Source organism: Daucus carota, chromosome 7 (genome assembly GCF_001625215.2).
Source record: "Daucus carota subsp. sativus chromosome 7, DH1 v3.0, whole genome shotgun sequence".
In the NCBI taxonomy this organism is placed as follows: domain Eukaryota; kingdom Viridiplantae; phylum Streptophyta; class Magnoliopsida; order Apiales; family Apiaceae; genus Daucus; species Daucus carota.
Window position 1 is genome coordinate 20,453,710 of NC_030387.2, and position 22,774 is coordinate 20,476,483.

The window sequence follows — 22,774 nt, forward strand, 5'->3', positions numbered from 1 at the left end:
GTCAAGAAGACTCGCAAATCTTATTAAGTAAGTTTGGTGAAACTTACTAAGGAAGACTCGCAAAGCTTATCAAGGAAGTCCGGCGAAACTTACTAAAGAAGACTCGCATAGCTTATCGAGGAAGACTTACGATACTTACTCGAGAAGAATCGTAATACTTAACCTAGAAGTATTGCAAATCTTAGTTAGGAAGATTCATCAACCAACCTCTATAAATAGCTGGTTCAGTTGAAATGAATTCAATTCTGAAATATTCTGAAATACAACTACTTTCTCTCTCCATCTCCTATTCTCTTTATACTTTCCAGAATAGTTTCCTTTTCTTATTTTTGTATAGTTTAATAGTATATATTACAAGATTTACAACAGTGTGGATATAAGTATTAACATAATGGAATCAGTCCAATCCGATTAACAGATATTCCCTCTGTTTTTAAATATAAGTTATTTGATTTTTTGGCACCCAATTTTAAATCATTTGACCGCATAGTTAAAATCATTATTTTTAAAATTTTCTTTTTTTGAATAAAAGTATATGATTAATATTATAATTTGAATTTTTTTTTTAAAAAATAACAATTTTAACTAAGTGGTCAAAAGACTTAGAAGTGTGTGCCAAAAAGTCAAGCCACCTGTATTTCAAAACGGATAGAGTATTGGGTTTGTTTGTTTCATGTCGGCTGGGCGGAGTGAATGCACCTCCCTAAAATGATTCTATTTATTTAAATAAACGGCTCAAGAAAAATAGAAATGAGAAACAGAAAGTGTTTCTCCAAAACAAACATGTCCAGAAAGCCTTTGTAGTGCACAAATAATGGGTTCTGATTGAGCAAATTTAAAACCAAAAATTTATATATTTTTATTATATTACTAGAAATCCCAGTTTTGAGTATTGTTTTATCAATAAAAATATTAATATAATATCTCTATTTAAAAGTTAAAATTTTAATTATATAATTAAAATAGTTAATATATGTGTCAAAACGGGAGACTATCATATTTTTTTAATAATTAGCGGATTATATATTTAATAACGGAGGAGTATCATCTCTTTGCCTTTACCGGATCAAATTTAATTATAAAAAATTTGAATGATATCGATAAGAGTCATAAGACAAGTACAGTTGGAGTAGGGGTAGGTTAGCTGGTTGCACGAAGTCCTCCTCAGTTATCACGCTCCACCTCACCACTTTCTCTCCCTGTTTTTGTCTTGTTTTTCCCCGGACTCTCTGCTTACTAGCCCCCCAATCAATACATCTCAATCAATTATTCATACATATCTCCATACAAATACAAAACCCCTTGATTAGTTTGCCTTCTCTGTCTTCATTCTCATCTGGGTATTATTTTTCTGCTCACCTCTTGCCTTCTTTATTCAACTCTTGTGATTTTCTTATCTGGGTTGTTTTTGTTTTGCTCGTATTCTCTAGATTTTATGTTAAAGTTGTCTTCTTTTTCATTGTTTCTTGTCAGATTTTGATGGGTCTTTTACCCTTCATGTAGCTTACTTTAGGGGTTCTTGATTTTTGTTAACAAGCTAAAATTGAGGTTTATACTCTAAATAGCTTAGTTATGTAGTTTTGGGAGTTCTTGATAGTTTGGTTTACATGCTGCATAATGATCTCAAGGTTACACACAGTATATACATGGATTGTAATTTGTATGCATCAGTTTTGTGCCTGTTATAAAATCACCTTACTCTGGTTATCACAATAAGGTTTATACTCTAGACTACTAGTATGTAGTTTTGTGCTTTTCACATTGGGATATTCATATTTCTTTGGTATAAAGACTATTTTTAATAATTTAGTAATAATTATTCTCTTAATACTGATGCTGTTAAGTATCAATGATGACGGATTAAAATTAGTATGTAGTTGTTTGTTCATGATTGTAGGCTAAATGTAACAATTAACTGTAGTTCATACAAATGTGTTCACATCTCATCAGCCTCTAAGATTAGTTTATTTGATTTTGTATCTCTATTAAAAAAAAAGATAAAGCATTGAAGCTATAAAATATCATATTAATTATGAATTTATTGGTTACATGAGAATGAAAGTATTTATCTCAAACAGAAAGGTAGTGAAGGCAGTGGATTGTATGCTTAAGTATTTATTTAACAAATCTACGTCTTCTGGCGTGGATTGTGCAAAGCTAGCTTTGCAAGCTATGGAGTGTCTTGACCGGAAGATACAATATTTTACTCTTACTAATAAGCAGTGCTTAATTCTAAGATCCATGATAGGTATCATTGCTTTAGAGATAATGGATGAGCCTAGTTCGTTATAGGATTTAATATCCTTGATTTGCTTCTGCAGCACTACCATTTGCTAACGATAATAGATATCACAACAATGTAATAAGTCGTACCAATTAATAAATTCTTGTTTGTTATCTTATCCAAGAACTGACTGTTGATTTCTTGCTTTATCATGTCTCTAAAATGCAAGTACATTCATTCTATTTGCTCAAGTATATTTCTTTATTGCTGGTCCCGGACCACTTAATAGGTGGTATGATGCGGTCTGTATAAGTTTTGGAGAAGTACTTGTGGTCATTTTTTTAATTATTAACCATGTTAGTTCATCTCACGTAACAATTAGTGCATAAGTAATAATGCAGTTGCATAAGAATAGCTTTTCTCTTTCTGTTAATTAATTCTGTGTTCAGAATACACTTATACAACTATTTTAGTTCTGAATTCTAGTCACTGCAAAAAGTTTTGAGGCCAAGTAGGAGTTATCCCATACATACTCATTAAATGATGTACGATAATCCGTATGCAATAAACGTTCTGCTAGTATAACTTTTCCTTGTTGCTTATGTCCTATAGGAGCTTTGAAAAGACATCAGAAATTCAAAATAAGAAGTAACCAGAAGTGTGTTGATCGTTGCATATAATTATTGCTTAAAGATGGCTCCTGGAGGCAGTATTTATCAGGACATTTCTGAGTCTTGTGTTACATCAACTGATTATGATGTAGAACCTGCAAATCTGGAATACAGAGGTTCCCCTTGCCAGAAATCAAATGCTGTTAATGGTAAAGGCACAATGGCGTCGAACAGTGCCATGCATGACCTACTTGACTGTCCTGTATGCATGAATTCAATGTATCCTCCCATCAATCAGGTATATTATATGTGTAATAAACTTGGGAGCTAAAAATTAACTGATCACAGTGGAACTATGATTATATAGTTACAGTTTAATAGTTATATGTAGAGGAACCATTTTCATCAGGTGGCCAACAATTTGCTGCTGCCACCTTGTTTAAAATCCTATTAGGAACATAATTAGTAAAATGATATCGTATAGGGAGGATTTTTATCTTATCTTAAAGTGGAGAGACAGACTAGACGTGTAACTTTTTGTCATAATACAAATAGTTGGGATTTGTTGTAAAACTTGTTATTGTTTTGACGCCAGCGGAGAAAATATGTATCGACATGTTGCTTCTCATTTGAAGCAGCTCCTTTTGTTAACATAAATATAATGAGGGTGTTTGGATTTTGCTGTTTCAGCCAACATATATGTGGGAACCTTAAAAACATTATGGTGGGATCTGTTTGACAATATTATATGTCTTATACTGTAGGATAGAACCCATGTTTTTCTTCAAGAAAATCTTTCATTTAAGGGTAATATTGGTTTAATGGTACATACCTAGAGATAAAGAGAGTGTAAATCTCGTTTTTGTTGCAGTGCCCCAATGGTCACACATTATGTCACAGCTGTAAGGCTCAGGTACAAAACATTTGCCCTATTTGTCGCCATGAACTTGGAAATATTAGGTGCTTGGCTTTGGAGAAAGTTGCAGAGTCACTAGAATTGCCATGCAAGTACAAGTTTTTGGGCTGTGAAGGTATATTCTCCTACCACAGCAGGCTCAGGCATGAACAAAGTTGCAGGTACAGCCTGATTGATCTTAGCTTGACAGATCCCGGTGATTGCCAATTTCCAATTATTATAATTTGCAATTATTATGTCACTTCATGTTAGGATGATTCTTTCAGATATCGCCCATATGATTGCCCTTATGCCGGAGCTGAATGCCCTATTACTGGTGATATCATGTTCCTTGTTAAGCATCTTAAAGATGATCACAATGTTGACATGCATGATGGAAGCACCTTTAATCACCGGTATGTCAAAGCTAATCCTCACGAGGTGGAGAATGCTACATGGATGTTGACTGTAAGAGTTTTCTCCCCATATTACCCTCTCTTGATCACACTGAAGCATAAGAATATGGATATCTATGCATGCTAAAAGCTCATGTCATACATACAACTGTGTTGAAAGGTTCATTACCTATCATAAAATGTGGCGTGGTTTGTGAAATTCTGTTATGATGTTGATACTGGTACTTCAGTTATATATGTCTATACATTTATACATGAAGTGAGTCTCGTAAGATAGTAATGTGATTTTGATTATCTTAGCATCATGTAACATCTAAATCTTTGAATCAATACACTTATGTAATTAGGGATCCATATGATTTGCATCATTGCATGGTACTGCTAATTGGTAACACCCACCATTTCAGCAGATAAAAATATGACTGCCATTTCTTTGAACATATTCTTTAGATTATACACACACACGCACATTCTTCTGTTAATATCTGCTACAGTATTTCTTCCCCAGAAACAGATAAAAGAAGGAAATGTTACTGAGACTGTTAATTAGTCTGTATGTCGAAATATTCCCCAAGTCACTATAAACTAATCTGTCTTTTCAATAATCCATTAATATTATGCTTCATCTATATAATTTGCCCACATACGTCCCCACCTCATGTATTATAAAAAAAAATGCAGTTACTGTATTCCTTTATAGTATATTGGTGTTTCTTACTGTAACATTTATTCAATTTATGTTGACGTAATTTTTTATTTGTAAAATACAGTTCTTTTTCTCTGGTAACTTAAACGCTTTCATGCCTTCAGGAAATTTTCTGTTAGTACTACTACTTCCTGATGGACCTGCTCCTGCACTATACAGTACTTTTAAAAAAAGTTATCTCTGAATTGTTCTGCAATTCCTTTAATCAATTGACTTTAAAGACTTGTGTACTTAGGCATGACTGAGCCTCGTGCATCATTCTTATCTTCTTGGTATTTAGGAAGTGTTTTACATGTTTTATACCTAATGACTTCTGTGATTATACATATATTACCTTATTGTTTTATCCATTTGTTGAACATAATGTACAAATGGAACATAGGTTTGACGAGTCAAATGTAAGGGCTTGTTAATTTACATGTGTTTTAACCTTCACTTGAAAAGAATAAAATTTCAAGAATTCCTTAGGGAGATTAGTAGAGTAATTGAGCTAAAAGCTGATGTCCATGAGCTGTTAAAATGAAAATTTTGAAGTTGGGCAATGGCAATTTGGTAAGTTTTTTAATATTATAGGTTATATCTACCTGAGCATAATATGGCTGAACTTTAAAATTTGGTTCACCTTGTTAAAAAAAGTTTGGTGCTTGTGTAACATCAGATAGAAAACTTGTTATTGATTTTTTTTTTTGTATTTGGTATAGGTTTTCAACTGTTTCAACCATCAGTTCTGCTTGCATTTTGAGGCTTTTCATATAGGAATGGCTCCTGTTTACATGGCTTTCCTTCGTTTCATGGGAGATGATCATGATGCAAAAAAATTTAGTTATAGCCTAGAAGTTGGTGGAAATGGCAGGAAATTGACATGGCAAGGGGTCCCGAGGAGCATTCGTGATAGTCATATAACAGTTCGAGATAGTCTAGATGGACTCTGTATCCAAAGGAGCATGGCACTATTTTTTTCAGGTGGTGATAGACAGGAGTTGAAACTCAAAGTAGCTGGCCGTATATGGAAAGAACAGCTATAAATTTTAATCAGTATGTGAAACCTCTTCAGTTACAAGTAAACTTCCACATTCATGTATATATTCCTTGGTTTAAGTGGTTTTTATATTTTTTTTGAAGCTAATTTATTAAGTTATATGTATAAATTTGTATTAAATATTACTAGTTAATTTGTAGTTACCCCTCCAATTTTTTTTATCTAATGAATTGTATTTGTACTACAAAAGAACTAATCAGCGCAATTTAAATCATAGGATTTACCAAGTTCATAAAGATCTTTGGGGCTTGAATTATATATCCAAAAGGGTCCGTCGAATTTTTGATATATATTTGGTCTTTCAAGGTGATAATTTTTGGATTTGGATTATAGGTAGTGTAAACATCCAATCAGAAATCTGGAATCTGATCATTTTGTTCCAATATAAACGTGACTTAGATCTGAAATCTTAAAAATACTTGAATACATAATATATTAAAATAAAATTCTTTCGAGTTCTCATTTTTTAAAATTGGATAAATTATAATCTAATGATTTTAATTAATTTATTTTTGGTGTACAATATTTTCACATGTGCACATACAGTATATGATAACAATAATAAATCACTCGTATAAACATACCGACCAAAAAAAGTCACTGAATTAATAAAAAATATTGATAATAGTTTATGTTTAAAATATTTACAAATAACTTCAGATTTGTGGCGTTGATGGCTTGCTGCAGCCTGCATGCTTTTGCGTTTTGCACCTGCATCTGTGTGGTTTCTGCGTGGGGCGTGACTCGTGAGGCCTTACCCCTTCTTTCCCTGTGTCCTTTTTTCACTTCTAAGTTCTAACTTTAGATCAAGATAAGAAAGATTTAAAATACATGACCACATAATTCTAAAAAAAAAAGAAATGTACTAGAACTTTTTCAGAATAAGAATTCGCAACCAAACTTGTTGAGAACAATTGAAGTTAATCTTAGATTGGAATGGTTCTTGATAATGAATCTACTTCTACTTATATAATAGCCAACACCTTCATGTTAAGCCTCCATCCTGAGCAAATAAATTACCTAACTCCGAACCCGAACTTAACTCCTCATCATACATATAAAAAAAAAATGTTATTCATGCATCATTGTATAACATACGAGATTACGAGTTAAATAAAATGATTCAAACTATAATTAAATTAATTAATCATTTACAAATTAAACTAATAAAATATAATTAATTCTGAAATGGATAATCCGACGCGATAAGGTGAAAACTAATATCTGATTAAACGAGATTAGAACAAGAATAGTTTTCCATAATCCAGAATATCGAACACCTAATTTGATCTTTAACAATTGAACATGATATGCTACATTGCTCACCCCTAAGGAATAAGAGTATCATAATATTTAAAAATGTGAGTTTGCACAAAGCTAAAAACGTAACTATACGACAAATTAAACTAAATATTTCTTATTTTCATGAACTTCATGGTGCCTAACTGACATCTACTCTATTTTTGCTATTTGAGATCTGGTTTATAACAATTACATGAAATCATTAAAAGTCTTAATCAACAAGTTCAGAAAACTAATGATAAAAAATTAATATTTTATAACAAGAAAATATTATAACACGCGGTATCAAAGTAATAATCATCTAATATTTTAAATTAACAAAAAAAAAATACAAGACATTGATGTACTATATAATTGATATGAAAATTAAAAGGATAAGCCACATCAAACGTGTAGGAATTTTTCGGGTACAATTATAAGATTAGTAGTTCAATTGATGCTTTTATAATATATTAAGGTAGGGTCTTTTACATACAATATATGTTTCAATTATTATTTATACAAGGTGTGTGCAATATATGCTAAAAAATAATGTGTTGATGGTCTGTCCATCATATATCACTTAACTATTACACAAACGTACGCTCAAAAAAGAGAAATAAATATAAAACAACGCGGACCACACATCTTCATCTAATCATGATTTAGGATATCGTAATTCACATATCAAGAACAAGTTTTCATATTAGATGAAATAATTTAATAATTTTCAACAATAAATTACAGATCTTTTTAATGAGCTATAATATATTTAAATTCTAAAAGTTTCAGTATTAATTTCGAATATAATTTTGAACATGTAGATAATATGGTAGTGGCCTCTATATCCTAACGAATTTGAATATTGAAAAATCAGTTCAAATGTTGTTTTTGATCCATAATTTTTTTTTAATATAGTACATATTATTACTATCAATGCTACTCCCTCCATTCCAAAATAATAGTCGCTTTGACTTTGTACACGTATTTTGAGGTGCAAAAAAAAACATACTTCTACGTGTTATTTTTGAAATTTTCTTTTTCTGAATAAAAATAGAGATGTAAAAAAATCATATTTCTACACATTATTTTTGAAATTTTCTTTTTTGAAATGGAAAGAGTATTAGATTGCAAATGTTACATTTCATATTTACATATTCTGTTAAATAAGACGTAATAGTTATGGTCGAAATAATATGATAACACACGAATATTATTTAAAACACAACAAATACTAGAGTCCCGTGCCTCGTACGGGCTTTTATGCTAGTTTTAAATTAATTTGGGATGAAGACTTTTTTTGCTTGTTATAGTAATCGTAGTATCGGCTCTCGTCAACTCTCTCACAGGGCACGAAACATCCTGTTGGTTAGGTTCCAAAAAAATATGTTATTTTATAAAAATAATAAATATATACTTTCAAATGATTGTCCAAAGGAAAATTATCAAAATCATAAAAATCATTTTATAAGAGAATAATCAATCATTAAATTTTTTGGATACACTGTGATCTTGAATGAAGAATACTGTGGAAGGAAAATAAGAACTTGCTGGAAGGAAAGTAAGAACGGACCGGTAATCATTTGAAAAGAGGACAATCAATCGTCAAAAATTTTGGATACATTGACAAACCCCCACAATGAAGAATGCTTATCGAAGAAAATAAAAAAATGATTATACAAAAAAGAATATGAAAAACGAGTGGAAAAAAAAAAGCTAACTTGGTGAAAAAAGAGGATAAATTTTAATATTTTAGAGGTGATTAGCCGGAATGTTGACTATCGTTGAGAAGTATTATGCATAAACAAAAATTTTTTGATGAAATTATTATCTATTTTTTAAAATTTTAAAAATATTTGTCCAACAGAAATGCTCTACGAAATCTTATCAATTTTACAAAATTTTATCTTTAACTACGTTATTTGTTCTGGATTCTTGATCATTTATATTCAATAAACAGCGATACAATATGAATGAAAGTATATTTTAACTTTTAGCGAATTCTAGCGTAAATAATATTACAATTACAGGTTACAGCCAAAAGATGACCCGTATTGTCTAAAATTTATTCAAATATAAAATAAAACAAAATAGAATAAACCAAAATTGGCCGTTGGGCTGAAATGATGCTCAGTATGTTTCGTGGGGCTTATAAATTATGAGAGTTGAATATATTACTGTTTAGAGGGAAATTTACGCACACATACAAATGGATAGGGAGACTTCCTCCGGTGACATAAAGTCGGCTTTGTTGCCGGCGGCCAACGGCGGAGGGCGGAGGCTGAGCAGTGGGAGAGGGAGACTGAGTCGACGTAACTCGGTGAACTCGTTGAAGAATGAGTTCGTATCTAGACTTCCAGATAAAGTACGGTCCGGCGTTGATCTCGAGTCTTCTTCTCTCTTTGACCTCTCCGCTACTTCTTCCTTAACTCAAGGTCATCTATCTCTCTCTCCCTCTCTCTCTCCCTCCCTCCCTCCCCCTCTCTCTCTCTCTCTCTCTCTCTCTCTCTCTCTCTCGCTCCCTCCCTCCCTCCTTCTCTCCCTCCCTCCCTTGCGTATATTTTTGTGTTCTGTGTATGTGAAATGTCTGTTTCTCAATAATTTGCTGATCATCAAACAAAGGCGCGCGCGCGCACCACACACACTTTTATCTTTGTGATTATTACCGGGGTATAGTTAATTAGTTACTTACTCTTGTGGAATTTGGCTAATAAAGCTGATTTTAGAATGCTGCACATTTTTTTTTTATCAAATTAGTTTTACAGAGTATAATTTTTTATTTTTTTTATTTTACAAAATTATGATTCAGTTAGCTACATCTTAAATTGATCCTCAGCAACTTATGCAAATCTGAACTCTACCGAGGCATGGAGATTATTCCTCTATTTCTTAATTGGGATAAATATCGAATAGGTGACTCATTTCGTCCAAATATATCAATTGAGTTACTGCTTTCCAAATTGACTCAAATTAGACACTCATTAGAAAAATTTGTATCAAAAATATCACTATATCGTTAGTCGAAATTTTGAAAGTATTATATATTGAGTTTCACACATTTTTTATGAATGGTATTACATCCAAATGAAAGATTCCGAGTCCTACTATTTTCGCTAATATTTTTAGATTTTTAAAATTTTATCAACTATTTATTTTTAATTTTTTGATCGTTTTATTTGATTTAAATAAAAATAAATAGAAGATAAACTTTTAAAAATCTAAAAATATTATCTAAAATACTAGAACTCGGAATTTTTCATTTAGATGTAATACCATTCATAAAAAATGTGCGAAACTTAATATATAATACTTTTAAAATTTCGACTAACGATAGAGTGGTAATTTTGATACAAAATTTTCAAATAAGTGTCTAATTTGAGTCAATTTGGAAATCAGTAACTCAATTGATACATTTGGACGAAACGAGACACCTATTTGATATTTATCCCTTTCTTAATTTAATCCTGTAAAAGTACTTTCTTATATTTTTCCTGTAGAATCAAACATAAAAAGGCATAACTGTGAGAAGAACCTTATAAATGTTCCACTGCTTTTTATTGAAGGTGAAAAGGATTACTACGAAAGGCAATTCGCAACATTAAAATCATTTGAGAAAGTTGATTTGGTGGTGGAGTCTGACAATATTGAAGAGGAAGATCTAGCAGAACAACATCAACAAGAAAGAGCAATGAGGATTTCTAATTATGCAAACATTTTGTTGCTGGCACTTAAGGTGACGAGATGTTTCACTTTGTTGTTCCCACTCCGGACTCTTAAAAGTTATTTCTTCAGATAGTCCTGGACATATATTTTAATAGTTAGGCAGTCCATGATTGATTAATCCTACATAATGTATAATGATGCTGGGCAGATAGTGAAAAATTTGGTTCACACTGAGTTTTCACAGAATTGAAATGGGTTTTCATCCTCAAACTTTTGTTGTGTATATACTATAAAATACTATTATCACCTACTTTGTCAATAAACACAATGCAATTATGCTATTCTAGGATAACATTTGACCTTTTAACGTGTATATTGCGAAACATTTTCACCTGGCTAGCCATGTTGTCAAGTCAAATTACTACAATTATCATAATAGTGTTTGTATGGCAATTTTCAGATATATGCAACAATAAAGAGTGGATCCATAGCAATTGCAGCTTCAACCCTAGATTCTTTACTAGATCTAATGGCTGGTGGTATACTTTGGTTCACACATCTGTCAATGAAAAACATAAACATATATAGATATCCTATTGGGAAATTGAGGGTGCAGCCGGTAGGAATTATTATCTTTGCTGCAATCATGGCGACACTTGGTATGTTAATCTTCTTTATGACCATGTTAAATATGAAGTTTTGAGCATTCAGTCCATACTTGGTTGCAATTGTCGTTAAATTGTTGAGCCTGTATTAGCTTCTTATGATTCATTTCTTGATTGACTTTCATTTTGCTGTGTTACTCTGGTGTAAGGTAATGGGAAACTAATAGGATAGGACGTTGATGTTAAATGGTAAAATTGTAGTATGTTACTAGCATAGTTTATGACAATGTAATTTACGTTATCTTTTTGCATAACATAAGAGTCAACTTGGTAGTTCTTTTGTTACTGTGTGGAACTATTCCGACTTCTTGGATGCCAAAGTAATTGACAGCCTTGCAATGCTCTTGTTGACTCTATCAAAATTGTACCTGGTAATAGTTGAAGTACTTTATAGGAACGTTCTCTGTTGTATGATAATCCTGGTGCCACGACATGATATTATCATTCTTCTTTCGAAGATAAACAACATCAGATGAAGTCTGGTGGCTATCTATTTCCCTGTTTTCTATAAGTTTGCCATATTTTGTTTGTATTCATGCATCTCATTTTTTAAGCTTACATCTCAGATTCCCCCTTGTACTGAGACCAATAGATTTTGGACCTAGATCTATCAACCAATTGTTTTGGATTCTAACAATATGTTGTACAGCCTGGGGGACGCTACTAGTTATCCGTCAAAAACCCTTCTCTTCAGTGGGAAAATATTCTTTTGCAAGGGATTTGTCTTATTATAAATTTCTTTCTCAGGCTTTCAGGTTCTGATCCAAGCCATACAAGAACTGATAAAGGACGATCCTCCTCAGAGGATGAACTCTGATCAATTACTATGGTTGTATACAATAATGTTAACCGCGACCGTTGTAAAACTTGCCCTGTGGCTTTACTGCAAAAGCTCAGGAAATGACATAGTACGTGCCTACGCCAAGGTACGTGACTTTGTTAACCTTAAACCTCCCCAACAAAACTACTTCTGTAACTCTCCTAGTTGGATTATGTAGGATCACTACTTCGATGTGATAACAAATGTAGTAGGATTAGTTGCAGCTGTTCTTGGTGACAAATTTTACTGGTGGATCGACCCAGTTGGTGCTATTATCCTCGCTATATACACAATCACAAACTGGTCAGGAACTGTTTTGGAAAATGCAGGTAGATTCTTAAGGCTCATTCAGGAACTAAAAATGATAAATACCTTACTAGAAAGTCTATTTGGTGTATATTAGCTGGTTATATGTAGATCTTACATCTATTTTGCCTGTGCTTACGGTGAGGTTTCTTGATGCAGCGTCATTAGTGGGACAATCAGCGCCTCCAGAGGTTTTGCAGAAACTAACGTATCTGGTCATAAGACACCCACAAGTCAAGCGTATTGACACAGTTCGTGCATACACTTTTGGAGTTCTATATTTTGTAGAGGTTAGTCATATATAATGTAGGCTTAACTTAGATATCAACTAGCAGTAAAAAGAACATCCAGATTTTATTTCCTTATGTTTTAAAAATATTTTTGCACTCAGTTCCATTTTGTTTATTTGGGTGATTTTATGATACTTTCTCTCATAATAGGTTGATATTGAGCTTCCAGAAGATCTGCCACTGAAAGAAGCTCATTATATAGGAGAGAGCCTACAAATAAAAATTGAGAAACTAGCTGAAGTTGAACGTGCCTTTGTTCACCTTGATTTTGAATGTGAACACAAACCAGAGCACTCTGTTCTCAGTAGGCTGCCCAACAGTGAGCCGTAACATGATTACAGCATGATCCACAGCTTGAGAAAAGAGTATCATCACTCAGTAATATTGTTCTTCCTCTTTTAATGCATCAAAAATGAAAAAGATCATAGTGAGAGCCTGATTTGAAGTCATCATGATGATCAACATCTGTATGGAGATGTGAACTTGGGTACTGGGCAGTAATTGTATAGGGTTAAGTATCAAATCGGTCACTGAAGTGAAGACCATATATCACTTCTTTTATTGATCTTTTAGAAGTATCATTTTGATCACTAAAGTCGTATAAAATATCAAATAGATGCTTCTTAATTTGTGTTGAGAAAGTAAATATTTTTTTGTTAAGTTGTACACATTTTTCTTCAACACCACTATAACCAAATGAAAAGTAGTGAATTCCAGTATTTTAAATAATTTTATCTAGATTTTAAAAACAATATTTACTATTTATCTTAAATTTTACAATTATTTAATATTATTTAAATAAAAATGTATAATAAATAATTTTTTAAAAAAATATAGATATATTATCTAAAACACTAGAATTCACCACTTTTCATTTGGTTATAGTAGTGTTGGAGGAAAATGTGTAGAATTTAACAAAAAAAAATTGCTTTCTCGACACATATTTAAAGGTATCCATTTGATATTTTATACAACTTTAATGATCAAAATGATACTTCTAAAATATCAACAAAAAAAGTGATATATGATTTGATACTTAACCCTAATTTAATATGGAGTATTGAGATTAATGTAAATTACAATTTAGGCATCCAAAACTATCTGCATATTATTTTGTTTGTGCTGGTATTTTGTGTTTATCTTTTTTTTTACAGAGTATTATGTGTTTATCTTTAAATATTTGACTTGTATTTTGTCAGTCAGTCACAAGTTGAGCGGATGTCGGATCGGTGCGGTTTTACAGTAAAATTGAAATCGAAACCGCATACCCTTGGTTTTTAAAATAAAAACCAAAACAGCCGGTTCGGTACGGTTCGGTTTCGATTTTAAATATCTCTCGGTTCGGTTACAATAGTTCCGGTTTCGGTTACAAAACCGCCTACACATAAATAAAAAACGAAAGCCTTGCTTCATTCAAAATATGAGGAACCGATATTATAATATACGTACTTCCGAAATAGAAATAAAATGTTTATAATAGAGTAGTAAAATAAAATCCCTACAACACAGGAAGTCTCCTACAACAAGTTTGTTTCATGAAAGATGCTACACCAGCTTGCAGTTCTTGGCAAATACGTATCCAGCGTCGAAGGAAAGAAACACAAAATGATAATGCAAAATGCCTCCAGAACCACTGCACTCAAGACAGAGGACTCTGATTTGTTAAAATGATGAACTAACTTGGCGACTACCTTGTCACCATCACACATATATGATATCCTTGATTTTCTAGACACTGTGTTCTCCTGGAAGATGGAGTAGTAGTCCTAGATCTATCGGCGGCTACAATACTTAAGATCGGAAAGTACTTTATAACTTTTAATTAAGATTTTATATAAATAATATTTATTTCAAAAATCGGATTGGTTCAGTTTTTCCCGGATTGGTTCTTAGCTGTAACCGGAACCGAACAATCAGTTTCAGTTTTTAAGTTTTCGGTTTTGGTTTCGGTTCGGTTTTATACGGTTCGATTTTTAGCGGTTTCAATTTTGGATTTATTCGTTTTTTTCTCACCTCTAAGTCACGACGAAGTCCAGACCATAAGCGGAAAATAGGTATCTTTATAACTCTAACGTGTTCTGGTCCAAGGCAATCCGAAAATCACATGTAGTTCATACTATATCGTTTAAGAAATATGAAAAATATGATTTAATCGATAAAAAATAAAAAAAATGAAAAAAAACTATCATCTTAACACATTACTATTATGAAAATATTTACAGGTAGATGCTAAAAATATATATTGTCTTTACTGCCCATTTACAATATAAAAAAAAAAATCATAAAAGTTAAATTTCCAAGAGATAATATAATCAATCGATTAACAATATTTGATCGAATTTCAATACATTATAACTCCTCATGTACAAAAATGGACATCTAACATATGAAGATCTCTTCTGAAAGTTGCTTTGTTTTTGAACTCTTTTAAACTTCATCTTCTTAACGCCATTGACAGGATAACAACCATATCCTGAATGTCAGAATCATCACTATCACCATCAGTATCTGATTGCAAGTCGTCATATTCTAACTCCACTTCCACACCTCTCCTTCTAGATCTTGATTTCGACTGCTTGCTTTCAATATTCAAGGCAATAGATTTTGCCTTGCTAATCCTCTTGTTTTTTCTTTATTGAACCTTAAGATCTTAGGTTCACAGCATACCATAAACTTCATCAAGTGATACAACATCGAGATCATACTAGTGTCTGATGATTGAGGATTGTGTATCCTATTCCTCAAGTAAGGCTCTCAAAGCTTGGTGTTAGAATCTTCCGCATCATATTCTTTTCCAACTAAAGACAAGTTATTGAGTAAAGTAAGGAACCTGTTATACACATTAGTAAGATTTTCATCAGCTTTAGCCTTAAATTGTTCATATTCTTAAATCAAGTGAGCCCTTCTGTCGTACAAGCAATCACTTTGTTACACATGACTGTGTCTAGACTATTGTGAAGACACGAGGATGGTGAACTTTAAGACGCTAGATCTCCGTGTTCTTTCATTTAACTTGCTTCGGATTTCAAATTGTCTTTGCTTGATCAGAAATCTTCCTAACCTGCAAAAACTTGGAGTAACAATGGTGAGAACTGGAAATAGTATTAAGAAGTCTGGGGACAAAGATGCAAACTTGATGATATGCTGCTTTAAATGGATATTTAAATGTATATTTGTTAGTTTATTTAGTTTATTATAAGCTTACATTGAATTTGTATATATGTAGGTTTCAAGGCGGCGAGATCAAATTTTGTAGACTCTGCAATTGAACGTTATCTGGAAGCACTAGACTGGGAAGATGTGGTACTAAACAAACTTCAAATTGTGCAAATACGTGGTGTAATAGGTGTAAGATCTAAGCTTCAATTTTCAAAGATTTTACTCGCATCTTCCTCAGGCTTAAAGAGATTTCAGTTTTCTGTAGCAGAGCATTTAGTAATCCTGATGAAAAATTGAGGATTAAACAAGAGTTTTTGCAATTACCTAAAAAATCCTAGCAAGCACAACTTTTATGGCATGATTAGCTTCTTGAGATGTGGGGTGGACACATGAGAGCTCATCTAATTGGGAAAGTGTTGCCGAGAATTGTCAATGTATTAGTCTGGACATGCATGTGTCTGCATGTATCTTATCCATATGGAAGTAATATAGTTTAGGGAGATTTGCAGTGTCAAAGTGTGTATGTTTAGGAGACTTGTAGTGTGGATGTGTGTGTTCCCTGTTCTGAACAAAACATTTCTTAAACAGATGAATCCAGGTTGCAGGTTAATGTTTACGCGATGTATTAGCTTCTAATGATACTATATTTGCTTCTTATGGCTTATATGCCTATATGCCTTACAAATGATTATCTGTTCTAATACTTTTCGGGATGAGCAAGAGTCAAACCCGAGTGTCCCTCGACAATAGAGGATAAACCCACCACTTGGGCTATCTAATGGTGCTCATAAAAGTCATCGGGTTAGTAGTTCTTGTTCAAAATACTTCTGTAGAACTATTCAGACTTCTTGTCTTAGTAATCGGCAAGTTTTAATTTCTCTCGTTGACGCCTTGTCATAGTTAAACCAAGAAAAAATGAAGTACTAGGTGTCAAAGTATGCCGTTCTAGAACTTTTCAGAGTTCTGGGATGTCAAAGTAACTGAGCCTTTAACTGTGCTGTTTGATTCGTCGTCAAAGTTGTATCAAGATAAAATAAAAGTACTTTGTGGAAGGTTTCTTACGTTATTAAAATTTTCCGTTGCTATGATCTTGTCACATCTTTTCAAAACAGGAACTGCGTCGCATCAAGTTTGGCGGCGTTCTCTCGTAGTTCTTGATTATATATACATAAATTAATTACGATGTCGTAAATAAAATGCTAAGCAATATGTGTATCAAGTTTGGCGGCGTTCGATGGTAGTTCTTGATTGTATACATAAATTAATTACGAAGTCGTAAATAAATTGCTGAGCAATATGTGTATACCAAACACATAACTGAATAGTGGAGATGATGATCAAATACAATAAAACAAGAAAAGATGGATAGATGAATCCGGGACTAGTGCTAAGTTGTCTCCTTAAAACTTATTTGCTCGTAAAGAGTGGGCGAACAACCTCCCCGGATAAAACGGGATGCAGTTCTAAGACGACCACCATTTTCAAAGAGTTTGAAATCTGGTAGAAATATAGCATAAGATCCATTTGGGGTCTTCTTCGCGGGCGCCCATCTTTGGGGCAATTAATGCCTTCGTGTCCATATTAAATTTTGAGAATATTGGGGATGATATATGGAGAGTCGAACTTGAGACCTCCGTCAAATTGGAACTCTGATAACATGTTGAGAATCATAGACTCCATTAATGGCTGAACTTCGTACACCGGACTAATTATTACATAAGGAAAAAAAATGTATTTACATGTTTTGAGAGAGAAAGCACAAACTGAATATGAAAGCTAGAGTGAGGAAAAATGAGAAGATGGAAATAAAGCATAAGATTCATTTGAGGCATTCCACTAACACCTTAAGGTATTAGATGAACTCGTTCTCAACAAAATCGAGTTAAAAACTACAACAAAGTACCAAGTACCAATATGTATAAGTTATGCATAAATCTCGTGCGCTACATAATTAATTAATTAAACACATTAATCAAATAGATGGTCAATTAAATTCGTGATCAAATAAAATCAATTAATAACTATATATTTAGTTTGACACATTATCAATTTAATATCTTATCCATCTCTTAACCATTTTGAGTAATTAAACATGTCCTAGAATGATCTCACAGAGGAGAATCTACTCCAAGCATCACTTGTCATCTGCACGCAACAACCACCTACCAAAAATGCGGCTCAAAATGACTAGTTAATGTGAAGTTAAAGCCGCATTTTCTGACAAATCTGTTGGGCCAGCTAAGCGAGCCTAACTCCACAATAGTACGATATTGTCCGCTTTGGGCCTAGCCCGCACGGCTTTGTTTTTGAGCACCTCCCAAAAAGCCTCATCCTATTGGAGTTGTTCTGGCTGCTTATATTTTAGCTTTATGCCTCTCCCACAACCGATGTGGGACAACTCCTAACAATTTCCCCCTTCACACATCGGGCTGGACACCTGTCGAATTCCGCCTCCTGATGTGCGATCGGGCTCCCCCTTAAACCCATAATGGAAGCCCGTCTGGCTATCTGGCTCCCCCTAGGCCCAAACTGAAAGGCCCACCTGCCTTTATCCTTAAGCCCAATCTGGGTAGCCCATCCTCCTCTTCCTAGTCCCATTCTGGAGCCCAACAGAGATTGTTACGCATCGTTTCAACCTCGCTCTGATACCACTTGTTGGGCCAGCTAAGCGAGCCTAACTCCACGATAGTACGATATTGTCCGCTTTGGGCCTAGCCCGCACGGCTTTGTTTTTGGGCACCTCCCAAAAGGCCTCATACTATTGGAGTTGTTCTGGCTGCTTATATTCTAGATTTATGCCTCTCCCACAACTAATGTGGGACAACTCCTAACAAAATCCTCCGCATAGATGAGATCAGTTAAAGTCGCATTTTCCGACAAATCCTCCGCATAGATGAGATCAGTGTTCTGGTAGCACATATTAGACAAACATACACAGAATTTGCCTTGGTTATATGTTAGATCCCGATGTTGGGGTTGATTAAACTAGAAAATGGTTGAATACCTTAATCAACGATTTAAAAGTAATTATGACATTTTAAATTTTTTATGCCTTTTTTAAGATCTGCATCGTTAAGGAAAAGAAAGAAAAATACCACACTAAAGATTTTCATCATGGTTTGCAATGGAACAACCCCTAACGGATCCGCTCACCCCTAATACAATCCCGAGCTCCTCCCAGACTAGAAATTTTCAATATAAGAATAACATACTCCTTATAAAAGATATAAAAGGAGGATAAGCCTTTTGATGATGTCGCTATATTTGTGTGTGTGTTGAACTAGTTTAAACTTTACATTTTTAGAAAATTGTTATTATAATTATTATTCAATTATTAATCTTATCAATTTTTACATCACATATAGTTATGTCATAATATTTCTTTGTTAATATAATTTCTATTATTTTGACATAGTAACAAAGTTGTCATTGACCTAAATTTCAAATGATTACCCAACACTTATTTTATTTGCAATGTCATAAAAATTCGTAAATTTTATTTAATAAATTTAAGCTCATACCGATTTGTTGGACTTGTTAATTTTGTTTTGGGCCAAGCCCGTCAAATAATCCAGCCCACTTTTTGAAAATAATAGGGCACATGTATCATTCGTAATCGTAGAAACACACACAAAAAAAGGGGGTTTAGAGGCTTCTGCGACAAGAGAGTGAGACATTTTACAGATATCGAAGAAATTAAAGTAAAAAGAGAAAAGTTTAAGGACTATTTCTTGTGAGATTTCTCCAATATTTCTTATCTTCAATTGCAAGGTACTATCTTCTTCTCTTATACAATTGATTTATATTGTTTGTTTATCGGTCAGTAATTAGGGTTTTGTTGAAATTTTATTATTGTTCAATTTAGGGCTTTTCTTTGTTGATTAATTTGAGAAATTGAACTTCTTGATGGCGTTACTCATATTATTATGGGCGATTTGTGTTATTTTTATTGTCAAACTAATTTAATGACCGTGGAAAATATAACGAATGAATGATTGCTAATTTAGTTACTTAAAATCTCGAAGAATGAAGACCAGACGAATATCCACTAATTTAGCTTAATTTGGATGAGTTGCCTATAGATTTAGGCTAAAGATGGTAACTTATTATCTGGATGATAGAAAAGAAAAGAAATAGGACTATAGTATATGAAAAAGAGGATTTCTCAACAAAACGCTTATTTTTTTAACAACTATGCAAGGATAAAATAGGCTGGTTTATTTATAATTAGTTCGAGAACCGTCTTAATTGATCAAATGTAATGGATCGGCGAATTCAAGATGTATTATCTTTGTTATTATTTTAATCAGAGCATGGTAGTTAAAGTGGAACGATTTGCTACAAAAAAATTTTATTTTAGTGAGCATGTCACAACTTATTTATATTGTTATTTTGCAAAGAAGACGACAATGATGTATATAATACTTAAGAATCTACTAATTGAAGACATGTTTTGAAAAAAATTAAAAAGATCATATAGGAGGCTTCGATACTTTTCGCAATATATGTGTGAAAGGTAATTAAGTTTTGGTGGAAAAATAAAAATTGGTAGAAGTATTTATGTTAAATAAATAAATTTGGTCTGATCATTATACTCATATATTTGCAAATGTAAGTGATCATTATACTCTCTCTCCTCTCTTCTAACGAGTATCGAAGAGCATCTCCAATGGACTTTTTAAACAAGTGCTTAACTTTAAATTTAAACCGCATGTAAAAAAATAAGGCTCCAAATTCCAATGTGCTCTTAGGGGCTCTTTAAAAATTAAGAGTCTCCTCTCCTTCCTCTCTTTTAAAGAATATCTAGGTGCTCTTAACCATTATTGTTGAATATAATATTCACTTATATTTCCAACCTTTCTCTCAAATAATAATAAAACATAAATATGGAGCAATTATAAAAAGTGGCGTCAGAGTTATCACGGTATCAATGTATTAACTTGCTAGAACTCATTAGTTAGTTAAACTTATTTTTGATTTTAATTCCTGACTTATTACAAAAAAAAAACAAATATTTTTAAGGTTTAATTAAGTCGATATAATATTTTGACGCAGGTAGCATGTCGGGTGTGTGCCGGTCACTTGATGATGATAGGTTGAGCAACTTGCCCTTGGCACTGAAACATATCATCCTAAATCGTCTGCCGATTCATGATGCCGCAAGAACATGTGTTTTGTCGAAAGCTTGGAGGGAAACATGGACAACGCAGCCCTGCCTAGCTCTTAATATGTTGTTTTATGTGCGAGTGATTCATAACAAAAACCAAGAAGCAGCGCAGCTGTCTGCATTTTCAGCAGCAGTCGACAAGATTCTTTCGGTCCGCACTGACCCGATATCGGACTTTCAAATGTTCATCCCACCCAAACTTCACAGCCATCATATCCATCACTGGATTCACCTTTTACCAAAGGAGGATGTTAGGGTGTTGAAACTCGATAATTCGCAAAATTATGCTTGCTTACCTCCCTCATATCTTTATGATTTCGCAAATTTAAAAGAGTTAGGACTCTTTAAGTGGAGACTGAGCCCGCCACCTCAATCTAGATGCTTCTCTAATCTAGTCTCTGTTGATCTTATTAGTGTCTCGATCTTTGCTCCTGTATCATTTGGCACCCATCTCCAAGTTCTGAAATTGCACGGATGTACTGGCATTGAACATCTGGTCTTCATCTATTTTAACAATCTCAAAACGCTGATTATTGGTATGAGTTCAAAAATAGATTGGCGGTGGATTGAAAACGCAAAAAACCTGGAACATTTTGCTCTTCTGTTGACCCATGCAGATTTCATCCAGAGTAAATCTGTCAATTTGATCAGGCTTCTTAGCAATTGTACAAGAATCAATATCCTTGTCCTCAATGATTTTCTCCTTGAGGTGCGGTAAAAATTAAAAATTGAACTATCTGTTTAATTTTCTTTTAGTTGCTTGTGTGTGACTGTGTTTGTGTTGTCTTACATTTCGATGTTTTAATAATATTTACAGATATTGGGACCGGATCCCTTTACGGTGAAGACACATGCGACAAAGATGGTGAACTTGAAGACGCTAGATTTCTGTGTTCTTTCATTTATCTTGCTTCGGATTTCAAATTGTCTTTGCTTGATCAGAAATCTTCCCAACCTGCAAAAGCTTAGAGTAACACTGGTGAGACTGGGAACTGGATATTGTATTAAAAAGTCTGGTAACAAGAATGTGAACTTGATATGCTCCTTTTTTATTTTTTTTTATTTTTTATATTACTACTAAATATGTGAGCTTGATATGCTGCTTTGGAAGAATATTTACATGTATATTTGTTAGTTTATTTAGTTTATTATAAGCTCACATTAGTTTTGTATGTAGGATTTTAAAGAGACGAGATCAAATTCTGTAGACTCCGCAATTGAAAGTTATCTGGAAGCACTCGACTGGGAAGATGTGGTACTAAGCAAACTTCAAATTGTGCAAATACATGGTGTAATAGGTGTAAGATCCGAGCTTCAATTTTCCAAGATTTTACTCGCATCTTCCCCATCGCTTAAAGAGATTTCAGTTTTCTGCAACAGAGAAATAACTAGTTTCAATGAGAAAATGAGGATTAAACAAGAGTTCTTGCAGTTACCTAAAAAATCCCAGCAAGCACAACTTTTATGGCATGATTGGCTTCTTTAGATTCGGGGTGGACACATGAGAGCTCAGCTAATTGGGAAAGTGTTGC

The 22,774-nt window shown here is 33.2% G+C and overlaps 3 protein-coding genes across 3 annotated transcripts; all 3 read left to right on the top strand.

Annotated features, from left to right (window-relative positions):
• The first annotated feature begins 1,111 nt into the window (after positions 1-1,111).
• On the top strand, positions 1,112-5,973 carry LOC108196327 (E3 ubiquitin-protein ligase SINAT2-like). Its single transcript, XM_017363562.2, has 5 exons — positions 1,112-1,340; positions 2,837-3,133; positions 3,707-3,912; positions 4,018-4,198; positions 5,554-5,973. Exons 2-5 carry the CDS (start codon positions 2,918-2,920, stop codon positions 5,875-5,877), a joined length of 927 nt encoding a protein of 308 aa, XP_017219051.1. The 5' UTR covers positions 1,112-1,340; positions 2,837-2,917; the 3' UTR covers positions 5,878-5,973.
• A 3,339-nt stretch (positions 5,974-9,312) lies between these two features.
• On the top strand, positions 9,313-13,511 carry LOC108193983 (metal tolerance protein 4). The gene is made up of 7 exons (XM_017360853.2): positions 9,313-9,607; positions 10,736-10,905; positions 11,296-11,494; positions 12,248-12,426; positions 12,499-12,649; positions 12,786-12,916; positions 13,067-13,511. Exons 1-7 carry the CDS (start codon positions 9,382-9,384, stop codon positions 13,244-13,246), a joined length of 1,236 nt encoding a protein of 411 aa, XP_017216342.1. The 5' UTR covers positions 9,313-9,381; the 3' UTR covers positions 13,247-13,511.
• Positions 13,512-21,135: 7,624 nt separating this feature from the next.
• On the top strand, positions 21,136-22,728 carry LOC108195691 (F-box/FBD/LRR-repeat protein At1g13570-like). Its single transcript, XM_064081983.1, has 4 exons — positions 21,136-21,778; positions 21,860-21,951; positions 22,060-22,221; positions 22,420-22,728. Exons 1-4 carry the CDS (start codon positions 21,136-21,138, stop codon positions 22,726-22,728), a joined length of 1,206 nt encoding a protein of 401 aa, XP_063938053.1.
• Positions 22,729-22,774: the final 46 nt, after the last annotated feature.